Here is a 12126-nt window from a genome sequence, read left to right as displayed (position 1 = left end):
ATGTAAATGGGCACCTCTGTGACTTGGACAGAAATGAGCAGGACCCGATACGTAATGAGGTGCTTTTTGTTTTTGTTTAAGCAAAATCATTTGGGAAAAATATAGAACAAGGCTGTTTTAAATGAACGCGCTGCTCGCTTTGGCTATTTTTTATTTTTTATGTATTTTTCTTTTTCGCTTCGGCTTTACTTCCTTCACCGCAGTTGACAGGAGGTGCGGAGACACACGCGTGATCAACTGACCCCTCTGTCCATCCATATATTTACCCACTTCTTCCTTTTTGGGTAGCGGGGGTCACTAGTGCCTTTATCCAGCCATCACTGTGCGAGAGGTGGGGGACACCCTGGACAGGTCTCCAGTCCATTTCAACCGGCGGGTCAGCAGACGCTCTCGTGCACAGCTGGTGACAGCTGTCCATCTGAGTTTAACGTGGCTTTTTATTACCTCTTAAACCGGCCGGTCAGACCCGCCTCCTCCTCAAGTAGATTAACACAATTTTATATTGTGCATTCTTTAGTTTTCTTTAGTGCTGATTCGTAAAACCACATCAAAGTCTGAGACCGGCCCGCACATTATTCTGGACCGGCCCGCTCGTGACAACGCAGCGTGTTAACATCATCTCCGGAAGATGTCCGTAAATTTCAGCTAAATCTCAGGCTTTAGTTATCCCGTGCGAATGCGCCACATAGAAAGCAGACGTTGGGGAGATTCCTCTGGTCCTTGGGTCAAACTAATCCCCTGCAAATACGGCTAAAGTGTGAAGACAACAATAGACAGTCATAAGAGAGGCATACAAATGTATTTATTTATTACAAATTAAAATAAAATGGCAACCATCAAATGGAAACAGTAGCACCCCCCCCCCCCCACTAGATTATAAGGCGGTCTTGATTGATGAGAAAGAAAATGAAGCAAAAATGTTTATAATTCAGTGACGCCAGCGTGAGGTCGGTCAGTGGAACAGAGCTGAGCCCAGGCATGCACGTCTTTTTCAGCTCTTTTCTTTCAGACGTGCACTTTGTGCGTTGTGATGTTAAAGATTTAATGTCCAACATGATGACAGCAGGGCCTATAAATATCACAGTTATTTTCTTTGTTCATTTCTTTAAACAAGGTTCCAGGAGCTACTCCTCGTTCTTTTGGCTTTTCCTTCTTCAGGGGTCTGCACAGCGACTCCTTCATCTCACTCCATGTCCTCTCTAACCACATCCATGTATCTCCTCTTTGTATTTTATTTCTGGCAGCTGCATTTCTAACATCCTTCTACCAGTATACCCACTGTCCCTCCTCTGGACATGTCCAAACCATCTCAGCATGTCCTCTCTAACTTTATCTCCCAGTTGTTCCACCTGTGCTGTACCTCTGATGATCTCATTCCTAATCTTATCCGTCCTTGTCACTCCTAAGGAGAACCTCAACATCTTTATTTCTGCCACTTCCAGTTCTGTCTCTTGTCTTTTTGTCCTTGTCTCTGTCTCCAGACCATACAACACAGCTGGTCTCACTACTCTTGTAAACGTTGACCTTTGCTGCCACTCTTTTTGTCACCAACAGGGTCGAGGAAACATGAATGTTATTATTGACGTATTGTTTTAACAGATGGTTGAAGCTCATCAAGTGATGTAGCTGTGGACCAAGTGAACTCTGAAAACACGAGATAATTAAAGGACAAGTTTGTCCTTTATAGAAGTGGGTTTTGTTTAGAAGTTACTAACAAATGACATCTTGCCTGTTTTCATCCGCCAGGACTGATGAAGCAATTGTTGCTGTCCTAAAACACATGCACTGTGGATGTTGTTGTAAATCACAAACCTTCAGGCTGCTGTCCGCGCTCTTATCTACATGGACGTTTGCTGCTTGTTTCAGCACAGATAGCATCAGCTGCAGGGACGTGTAGCTCGTTTGGTGCAGCCAAGGATCATTTCCAGCAGATATTTCAAACAAAATAGCAGATCGTTTGAAACTGATGCTTGCAGTGACATCTTTTAGATTAAAGCAGTTTTAGACAACAGTTTATTTTGGGCTCAGCTGCGTTTGAACTCTCCGTGTGAATCCTGCGGTTATAAACTCTTGTTTCTTCAATCGAAGTCTGTTGAAGAAACTACAAGTGAGATGTTTCTAACTTTGACTCTAACATCCACGTCAGCAGATGGCCCAGCTCTTCCTTTAAACTCACGTTAGCCTCTCAGTAAAAGACGTTGGCTAAATTCAGACCGTTTGAATTTTAATTAACCTCCTATTTATTGTTTTCTAAAGGTAAAAGTAGTGAAATATAACGATCAAACACTGAAAACACGAGTTTAACGGCGGTTGTCGTGTTTGAGGGTTGAGCTCTTCGTCTCCCAGCTGCAGACGCCGCTCCGCTGCAGTGTGACGTGGCCGAGGAGCTGAGCCGGCAGCTCGAGGACATCCTCAGCACCTACTGCCGGGAAACCATCTCCGAGGTCAACGGCCAGCCTCACAGCCCGGCGCTCAACGGACTGACGAGCGAGAAGGAAGACGACAAGCAGGAGGAAGGAAAGGCCGCCAGCGGTGACGGTGGAGCAGAGAAGAAGACTCAGGAGAAGAAGAAGGTGAAGGGTCTGGGTAAGGACGGCTCAAACGTTCAGTAATCTGGTCAGAACCACACGTGACTGATAATCAGATCACGTGAGCAGGTTAGACACCAAGACTATTACAGTGGTAGAGTTTGGTTATTCATCTTAACTGGGTTGTTTCTAACAGAACCCGTTGGTTTGTGTTTTTGTTCACTTCTGCTGGTTCTTCAGGGAAAGAGATCACCCTGCTCATGCAGACCCTCAACACTTTGAGCACTCCGGAGGAGAAGCTCGCCGGTCTCTGCAAGAAGTACGCCGACCTGGTGAGCAGCTCCTGCAGAGCCACTTGTTCTCAACCCAAACTATGGTTCTGGTCCTCGCCTGAGCTGAAAAGTTAAATATATCCATCCAACATCAATAACTTATATTTTAGCTTTGGTCTGATCTGGGGATGCACGATATTGGATTTTTGACAGATATCCGATATGTTAAAAGTTATTTGGCTGATAGCCGATACTAGAGATGTGTGATATGTTATAAAATTCATATCACGATATGTATTGTGATGGGTGGTGATAGCATTATATATCACAATATATAATATGTATATACAGAGTGTCCGCGGGGTCTTGAAAGTTATTAAAAGTTGATAAATCAAATTTGGGAAAATTAAGGGTCTTGAAAAGTATTAAAAAGTGTTGAAAGCGATTTGATGAGGTATTATTTTTTTTGCTGTTATTCTAGCTTTAAATAATTTGACAGCAAAAAGTATGTATGACTAATATTTGTTTTCCTCACTGCGGAGGATTCGGAAACTGCTTCGCACAAATTTAGAGTGTCAGGTTACAACAGCCTTAACGGCTAGGCCTATCTTGTGCGCATGCGCGGCTGCTTTGAGTCTGTGTGTTCGAGTAAGTTGCCGCGAGACCGTGAGAACAATGGGTAAATGCAAGTTTTCGGACTCCTGGTTGGAGATGCCTGATTTTCAAGAATGGCTGAGGCCTGTCGCCGAGAATAACCGCGAGGCTTATTGTACATTTTGTAAAAAAAAGATGAGCGTAGCCTCGATGGGCATAAACGCCTTGAAGTCCCATATGACTGGAACTAGCCACAAAAGTGCAGCTAGCCGCAAAACGCAGATGTCTATCAGCAGTTTCTGTGCTCCACCAGCGACAGCGCTTCCAGCTAACCGTGTGCCTGAACCAACCAAAGCTCCCTTGACACTGTCTTCTGCCTCTCCGTCTGCCGACATCATGGTGACCATGGGCAGCACACCAACACTGCGTGCAGAGGTGATCTGGTGTCTCCACACTGCGGTGAATCACCATTCTCTAAATTCCAACGAAGGCATATCGGACATTTTTAAATCAATGTTTCCAGATTCGGATATAGCCAGAACATTCACTTGTGGCAAGGACAAAACGGGTTACATCTTGCGATTCGGGCTTGCACATTTTTTTAAGCAGGAGCTCGTTGACAGTATTAACAAAGCTGGCCCATTTGTGTTGATGTTTGACGAGTCTCTGAACCAGTCAACTAAAAAGAAGGCCACAGTGGAGCGTGGATTCTCAGTTAACAAGCAGGTCGAAACCTGCAACATACACGAAGAGACGATGGAGGCTCTGAGGTTGATCTGCGACAAGGTCAGTGTCTGTGGGGGTGTTCTGCAGGTACCTCTGACCAAGGAGCTGCTGGCTTCTGTTGCCTCTGCAAGGTCAAAGTACAGGATTTACCTGGAACAGCAACGAAAGAAGAAAGAAACTTCCACACAGAGCCTTAAGAGGAAAGCAGCTGGAGCTGAGTTAGAAGAGCTGAAAAAAAAGAGAAAACTTCTACAAGAGGTGTGCGATTCTCTGCAAAAAGATGCAGATCAGTTGGCAGAGCAGGCAGAGGGAAAGTCAGGTTCTTTAATGGCCCAACTGATCACCAAGTCCAATGTCTTGAGAAGGAGACGTAAAGAAAAACTCAGTGAGCTGGTGCAAACTGAAGAGTTGCTGGAATGCAAAGCAACTGCACTGAGGCACATGTAATGATTACTGTGTTTATTTCTTATTCGCCATTGTTCAACCAAGTTACTTTAAAATAACTACGAGTCTTGTTGTAACCTAAGCTATATTTTCTTAAACCTAGTCGTGGTTCAGTTTCTTCTTTTGAATTTTTTTCTATCCACTGTATCTCAGTTCTGTTGTAGGTTTGAGATTCACGGATTTAATTGAAAACAACAGCAGTTTTGTAAATCAAAGATTTGTTGCTTAATAAAACAAAGTGACGATAAGGTCTTGAATTTATTTTGGAAGGTCTTGAAAAGGTATTGAAATTAACTTCATTATTCCTGCATATACCCTGATATATGTATGTATGTAAGGAATGGAATAAAACGAGCATAGGGTGTCCTTTTGCCATCATTTATTTTGAAAACTGCTATACCACAAAAAAATCTCAATCAAGAAAAATCCACTACTAGTTCCAGAAAGTTTTTAAATAAGAAACAAATCAAGTGTTGGGCTTCTTTCTTGTAGTGCAAAAGATATCAAATGTAGTTTTAACCGTATGTTTTAAACAAAAGAATATGTTGTTAACTCTTAACAGTTTCCAGTATTCTCATTTAACAAATGAACAGCAGCAGAGCAGCAAGTGCACGCTGAAACACTTCACCCTCCAGTGGGCGTCTCCTTCCACTTTAAGGAGAGCTGACACAAAATGGCGACCAGTTTCCTCTGTGGCTTTGACCAGTGGGTCTCGCAGTAAAATCACACAACACAGCGTTCTTTTCACAGATCAAAGAGCAGGTTTAACCCACTTTCTTTCTTTTTTTAGCACAAATAAACTCTCTAAAGCTGACAAACGAACTTTCGACAAAAAAAAACTTTCGACGGAACAGCGTTTTGCGCATGCGTCCGAATACGAGTACGGTAAGCCGGCCGTAGTTAGCTTGTAGCTTTGCTACTTAGCTCTCGACAAAATGACTTGAACACCACTTATGCACAGTTTTCAACAAAAACAAAAAAGGAACGATTAAACTGACAACTCTGATTTTACATCATACACAGCGTTACTGTGGTTAGCCGGTAGAAGACAGATCTCTATCGTTTCTACCGTGTACCGTTTATATCACACATTCCTAACCAGTACCAATATTCTTTTTCCTAGACCTACTTACAGAGACTACATAGTTTTCTCTGCTGTAGAATTAAAATACTTCATTATTCTGCATGGCCTTTGTCAATTTGACCTGATGCCAAATGCAGATGACTACAAGGGTCTGAAAATGATTCAACACTTCAACTTGATTATGTTTAATGTCAAATGTGTTCATGATATTTACTCTCTCTAACACAATGACAACACTCGAACAGAGCAAATTTGTCAATTTTCACAAATCTATCGTGACGTCATCACGTTGTGCTGGCGCTGCAGGCTTCCTTGTCACTGGGTTGTCGTACAAAAACTGCACCTTTTTATATCGGTGAGTTATTTTGATGGAATGGCCGACGTCCGATATTTAACTTTATCACTAATATCGACCGATACCATGCCAATAACATCGTGCATCCCTAGTTGAATAAATCAGATCTTCCTCAAAGCTCAACTTTGAAGCTCTTTATAGTTCGTTACTTTAAAACACTGTGCATTTTATACTGGAAACAACATGAAGAAGTGGAAAAAGTCGCGTCTTCACAGCAGGTTGAGTCTGAGAGAAACTATTGTCCCGCAAACTATAGAATTACAAGTGGTTTTCAATAAATATGTATATTTTTTGCAGTTTGGGCATATCTTTGTCTGATTTAATAAATGTTGAGAGTGCAGTGTGTGATGAATTTTGTATTTATCTCATTTTAGGACTTCAGATTTCTTCAAATGTCTTGAAGCTAAAATGATGTAAACAAAACTTCTTGCATCAGTTTTATCCGTCCAGAGTTTCTGTAGCTCGACATTCAAAGAGGAAACAATAGTTAAATGACATTTTGCATCATTTGAATGCTTTCAGGAGCATGACGGTCCGCTGGGCTTTAATAAGTTTCCACCTTCAATCATCAGCAGTGATGTTTTTTTTTTTTTTTAAAGGACGGGGCTTTTTCAGAGAGCTAAATGTTTTTCTCTGCTCAGGTGGAGGAGCACCGTAACACCCAGAAGCAGATGAAGGTGCTGCAGAAGAAGCAGGCCCAGCTGGTCCAGGAGAAGGACAACCTGAGGAACGAACACAGCAAGGCCATCCTGGCCCGCAGCAAGCTGGAGAGTCTGTGCAGGGAGCTGCAGAGACACAACCGGACCCTGAAGGTACCACGGCATCCTGACTCCTCCCCGAGGCCTTCAGCTGCTGGAGACTTCACCACTGAATGTTCCTGTCGATGGTTCTCGTCTCTGCAGGAGGAAGGAGTGCAGAGAACCCGTCTGGAGGAGGAGAAAAGGAAAGAGGTGACATCTCACTTCCAGTCGACGCTGAACGACATCCAGGCTCAGATGGAGCAGCACAACCGAAGGAACGCCAGCCTCCGGCAGGAGAACGCAGAGCTGGGCGAGAAGCTCAAGAAGCTGTACGAGCAGTACAAGCTGCGGGAGGAGGTGAGGTTCTCCTCCCACCTCTGCTGTTCCGTGCTTCACTGCTAGATGTTGATCTGTGTGTCTCTGGGCAGCACATAGACAAAGTGGTGAAGCACAAAGACCTGCAGCAGCAGCTGGTGGACGCCAAGCTGCACCAGGCGCAGGAGCTGCTGAAGGAGTCCGAGGAGCGCCACGACAGAGAAAAAGACTTTGTGAGTTCTCCCAGAACGCCTTCAAAGACCTCCTCGTGGACAGGCTTTGTCCTGGAGCTCCACACAGACAGGAGAGCACGACGTGTGTCAGATGTGTAAATCTGAACCACAGGTTCCACAGTAATGATGGAGTCAACCGTATTCAAGATGGCCGCTAGGCCTGTCGCAATAAACATTAAATCAATTAATCGCATGATGAATGAAAATGATCAACCTCATTTTCATTTATTGGCTTTTATCATTTCTTTGTGTCTCTTTCTGAAGACACTGGACGACAAAAGGCTCAACTCCAGTTCTCTTCCCCTCCCTTTCTCTTTTCTCTTTAAAATCTGTTTTAACCGTCTAAAATCACGTTTTTGGATCGTTAAAAGCAGCTAATCTGAGAAGCTAAGCTAACAGGCCGACTTCAGGAAAAAAACTCTTTTCTTGTTCAAGCTCCAAAATTCACGGTTGAAACCCGTGTCTTCGTATAAAACGTTTTTCTCTGCAAAATGAAGCTGAGAACTTGTTTACTGATTTTTTTAAATTAATTGATTAATTTTTTTATTAAAAGCTTTGTGTGACAAATGCTATGCTAAAGATCTCAAACCACACAGGGTGTCCACCATTTTGAGAACCGAAAAACTGGAAGGAGAGACAGCCCATGTTGCCAGATCTCGTGACGGAAACAAGCAACTAACTATGAAAACAAGCCCATCTGGCAACCCACCACATTGTGAAAAACAGGCTGTTTTTAAACAGTATAAACATACTTTTATTATGGCATTACACATAAACAACAGCAAAATGATGCTAAACACTTTGAATAACATACTTTTAAGCTCTGATAAAAAAAAAATACATTTTGCATATGTAATTTTTTTCTACATATTTTTTTAGAAACAAAACATCCTGACATCTGTGTGTGTGTGGAGCCCCCTAGTGGTCGGCCACAGTATGAGTGTTTGGGGTGTGCACCCACAGACGTGTTTGTATATGTCTGTGTGCGCTTGTCGCCTCGATAACTTGGGCGGGAGTGATAAACGGGAAACGGGGGCGTGGAAGGGACAAACTACCTACTACCACTCGTCTTTTGCTTAATTATTCGGAACTGGAGATAATCAATTAGTTTCACTCGGAAAGAAAGTCGAGCCCAAATAAACAACTTCACGTTCAAAACTGACTCACAAGATTTACAAGCGACTTTAGAAAAAAACTAGCCCAAAGTTGCTTATAATAAGCGGACTTGGTAACCATGGAGACAGCCCATGTCACGTCAAGAGGCCTCCCTCCCAGTTTTCTTAGAGACACGCTGCTCACTCCCTCACTATCCATCTTTTAGTTCAGACAATCTAATACTGCCATCCAGTGGTCAAAAAAGGTACTACACACAAATTTTAACCAACATTTCTTCTTACATTTGACAATTACTGATTATTTTCAAATGTCAAACAATATTATCGTTTATCGCAATAATTTCTGAGACAATTAATCGCCCAGTAAAATTTGTTATGGTGACTGGCCTAATGGCCGCCACAGTTTAGCCACCACAGAATGTTTCAAACTGTTCCTCAAAGGAGTGAGTTGATTGCAGCTTGTGTTTCCCTGCAGCTGCTGAAAGAAGCCGTGGAGTCTCAGAGGATGTGCGAGCTCATGACGCAGCAGGAGGTTCACCTGAAGCAGCAGGTTCACTCCGTTCGAAGCCTCGACACGCTGCTGCTGCTGCAGAGCTGCGCCTGACCTCTGCTGTGCTCCTTTTCCAGCTGTCGCTGTACACGGAGAAGTTCGAGGAGTTTCAGAGCACGCTGTCCAAGAGCAACGAGGTCTTCACCACCTTTAAACAGGAGATGGAGAAGGTGAGGTGACTGCAGGGCGGCCATGTTTCTGCTGGCGGTGCCGCCTCTAACAGGAGTGTTTCCTCTGCGCTCGCAGATGACCAAGAAGATCAAGAAGCTGGAGAAGGAGACGGCCATGTATCGCATGAGGTGGGAGAGCAGCAACAAAGCTCTGCTGGAGATGGCTGAGGAGGTGAACACCTTGTTGACTCTTCACTCAGGTTTTAACCCCGAGGAGATGAAAGTTCATCAGTGTGGCTTTTTAAACTGGTTCCATTCATGAGACGGCCAACACAGTTTAACCAGCGATGCTTTCCTCAGACACCAACATCTGTGAGGAAACACACCGTCGTTCAGCTGAGTCACAAACAAGCTGCACGGTGATGTGTACTTGTACACACTAATGTAGTATTCTGTCCCAGCTGTTGTGAGTAAAACTTGTTCTGTTTGCCTCAAAGAGACTAGTCTGAGTAGCCTTGGAGAAATACTTCCTTTTTCTTCATGTCCGTTAATGGATGTCACAGCGCATAAGGTGAAAAATGACCAGACTGTCCCTTTAATCAGAGAATAACCTGAAAGCGTGAAGTGGTCTGACTGGACGACGTCTCGTTAGGACACAGAAACTGTGTCAGCTGAAGTTTTCTCTCTTTATAATGTTCTCGTGTATTTGTAGTTTTTGGCTGCACAAATACTTTTCTAGATCCCGGTCAGTTTGAAGCTACGTGGGTACAGAAACATTTCGTATGTAACGTGAAAAGGTTAGCCAGTGCTGTATCACCCCCCCCACCTCCACCTCACCCCCATCATGCTGAGCCAACGTAGAGATGCAGTTGATGCTTATACCTGTTGAAGTCTGGGTAGCAGGGACCAACACTCTGCATGCTAATGTCCTTGTCGTCATGGCAACAGCAGTTCAGAGGTCACCATCACCTGTTTCAGACGAGACACGGGTCAGGTTTCTACTTTCCTCGGGAGTCTTTCATGACCGACGTGCTTGTTGCTGAGAACGAAACGCTGCAGCTGGATGGACCTCCCTGTCAGTGCGAGCAGGAATGTTTCCCACTGAACCGGAGAGTCCAGTTGGCTCGGTTCTGGTGTTTGTGTCACGACCCTGTCATCCTTTGGTTTCCACAGAAAGCTGTGCGCGATCGAGACTTCGAGGCGCTGCAGGGTAAAGTCCAGCGGCTCGAGAAGCTGCGGCGGGCGCTGAAGGTCGATCGAAACGAGCTGAAGAAAAAGGTTCAGAGCCTCGGAGGGCAAACCAGCGGCACCGCTGAAGCCCCGACCTCTGACCCAGGAACCGACTCCCCCTCCCCGCCTCCTTCAGACTCTCTGCCGGAGCCCGGCCCCGCCTGCTGCCAGCCGTGCCAGAGTGAGCCGCAGGCAGACACCCTGCAGGAGGAGGCAGACCCTCGGCCTGTTCCTGCGCCGGAGTGAAAGAGACCTGCTCACACACACACACACACACCCCGGACTCAAACCACCAGCCTACAAACCGCTGCTCCTCTGAAGCACTGAATGAAACACACACCTTTCTATGTTCTCGTGAACTGTGACTCCACATGGATTAGAACCAGCTCCATCGTTTACACTTTTGTTTCCTGCAAAGTCAAATAGTCGTTTTGCTTCTCGTCACGTCGTTGCACCGACTTGTTGCTTCTGAGCTGCACGAGGAGTCATCACGCTCATTTATCGTTTCTGTGATCGTCTTTGGTCATTTGCAGCGTTGGAACGGGTTCTTTCTAAAAAATCCACTTTTACCACGTTAAAGTTTCAGTTTTAACTGTAATTTTCTTTAGCGTCGCCATGTTTCATGTAATTAGTGTAATTGTTGATTTAAACCTTTGGAGGCTCCAGGAAACGCCTGAAATGAGTTTTTGCTACTTTAATGTTTGGCTTGTTTGTTTTAATTATTGGAAAAATTTAATCATTTCAGTGAATTAAAAGTAGATTTACTCCCAAGTCATCAAATGACCAGTTTAGTCGAACGCGCATTTGTAACGACAACCGCTTTAAACTGGGTTAACTGGTACGAGTGGGTCGTCTGTAGTTTATCCATTTCGAATCGTTTCCTCGCCGTCCGAATGTTAAAGCACCTCTATGCAATATCTGGTTTATTTTGTTGTAGTCGACCGACGAGCACTTGGCTGAAACTACATTCCTCACGTGCACTGTCGTGCACACGTATAAAAGCTGAACATTTCTCACAGCCGGGGGCCAAAACGTTTGTTGAGCTGCTTTTATTGTTGTTTGATGGTACAACCTGTGGCTGAGCCAGGTGACGTAGCATCGCTGAAGTGACGCCTGAAGCAGAGATGGTGGATCTGATTTCTTCCCTTTTAACTTTTTAAGGACCATAAGAAGGAACCAAAGATGTTTCCCACCTGCTTTTTTTTTTTCTATTTCTGTTTTGTGGCCTTGTATGTTTTTGTTTCTTGCTAAATAAAATCAGTTTGGTGGATCTGTTGGCTGCTTGTAGATTTATGTTTCAGTGTTGGATATTTTAGTTGTAAGTTCTGAGAAGGCCAGATCTGAGTCGGACTGTTGATGTCTAAACGTTCACGTGTTGTTTTTTTGTTTTCCAGCCCAGATGTTGGATTTGCTGCTGCAGCTTTGGAGAAACGAGAATACATGAAAGCCTGCTTGAAACCAGAAATCTGAAAAAATTATACAGCAGATGATATTTGCAAAAACTAGTCTACTTAAAAATAGGGTTTAGAAAAACAAGTGGGGGAACAACAAAACTTTAGAGCTCTACAGCTCAAATCTGGTTTGAGTATTTCACTAAATTTTAGATCACTTCATAGCACAGAGTCAGCTCTCTTAAAAGTTTTTAACGATATATTTTGGGCAACTGATTCTGGTGATTGTGTTGTTTTGGTGTTGTTGGATTTATCAGCTGCTTTTGACACAGTTGATCACACGATTTTAATTGCTCGTCTGGAACAATATGTGGGCCTTGGTCAAACAGCTCTAGACTGGTTTAAGTCTTATTTGACAAAACGCACTTTTTGTGTCTGT

The 12126-nt window shown here is 44.0% G+C and overlaps 1 protein-coding gene across 1 annotated transcript in view; it reads left to right on the top strand.

Annotated features, from left to right (window-relative positions):
* The window catches only part of txlna (taxilin alpha), an 11607-nt gene extending 854 nt beyond the window's left edge, over positions 1 to 10753 (top strand). Inside the window, exons 3-11 of the mRNA XM_037693327.1 lie at positions 2347 to 2586; positions 2769 to 2860; positions 6645 to 6815; positions 6906 to 7100; positions 7172 to 7291; positions 8882 to 8956; positions 9034 to 9126; positions 9203 to 9298; positions 10240 to 10753. Of these exons, the coding sequence (XP_037549255.1) occupies positions 2347 to 2586; positions 2769 to 2860; positions 6645 to 6815; positions 6906 to 7100; positions 7172 to 7291; positions 8882 to 8956; positions 9034 to 9126; positions 9203 to 9298; positions 10240 to 10542 (1385 nt within the window). The 3' untranslated portion in view covers positions 10543 to 10753. The remainder of the gene's footprint in view (positions 1 to 2346; positions 2587 to 2768; positions 2861 to 6644; positions 6816 to 6905; positions 7101 to 7171; positions 7292 to 8881; positions 8957 to 9033; positions 9127 to 9202; positions 9299 to 10239) is intronic.
* The last annotated feature ends 1373 nt before the right edge of the window (positions 10754 to 12126 follow it).

Source organism: Nematolebias whitei, chromosome 19 (genome assembly GCF_014905685.2).
Source record: "Nematolebias whitei isolate Nwh7 chromosome 19, NemWhi1, whole genome shotgun sequence".
Lineage (NCBI taxonomy): Eukaryota > Metazoa > Chordata > Actinopteri > Cyprinodontiformes > Rivulidae > Nematolebias > Nematolebias whitei.
This window is presented reverse-complemented; position numbering and strand designations above follow the sequence as displayed.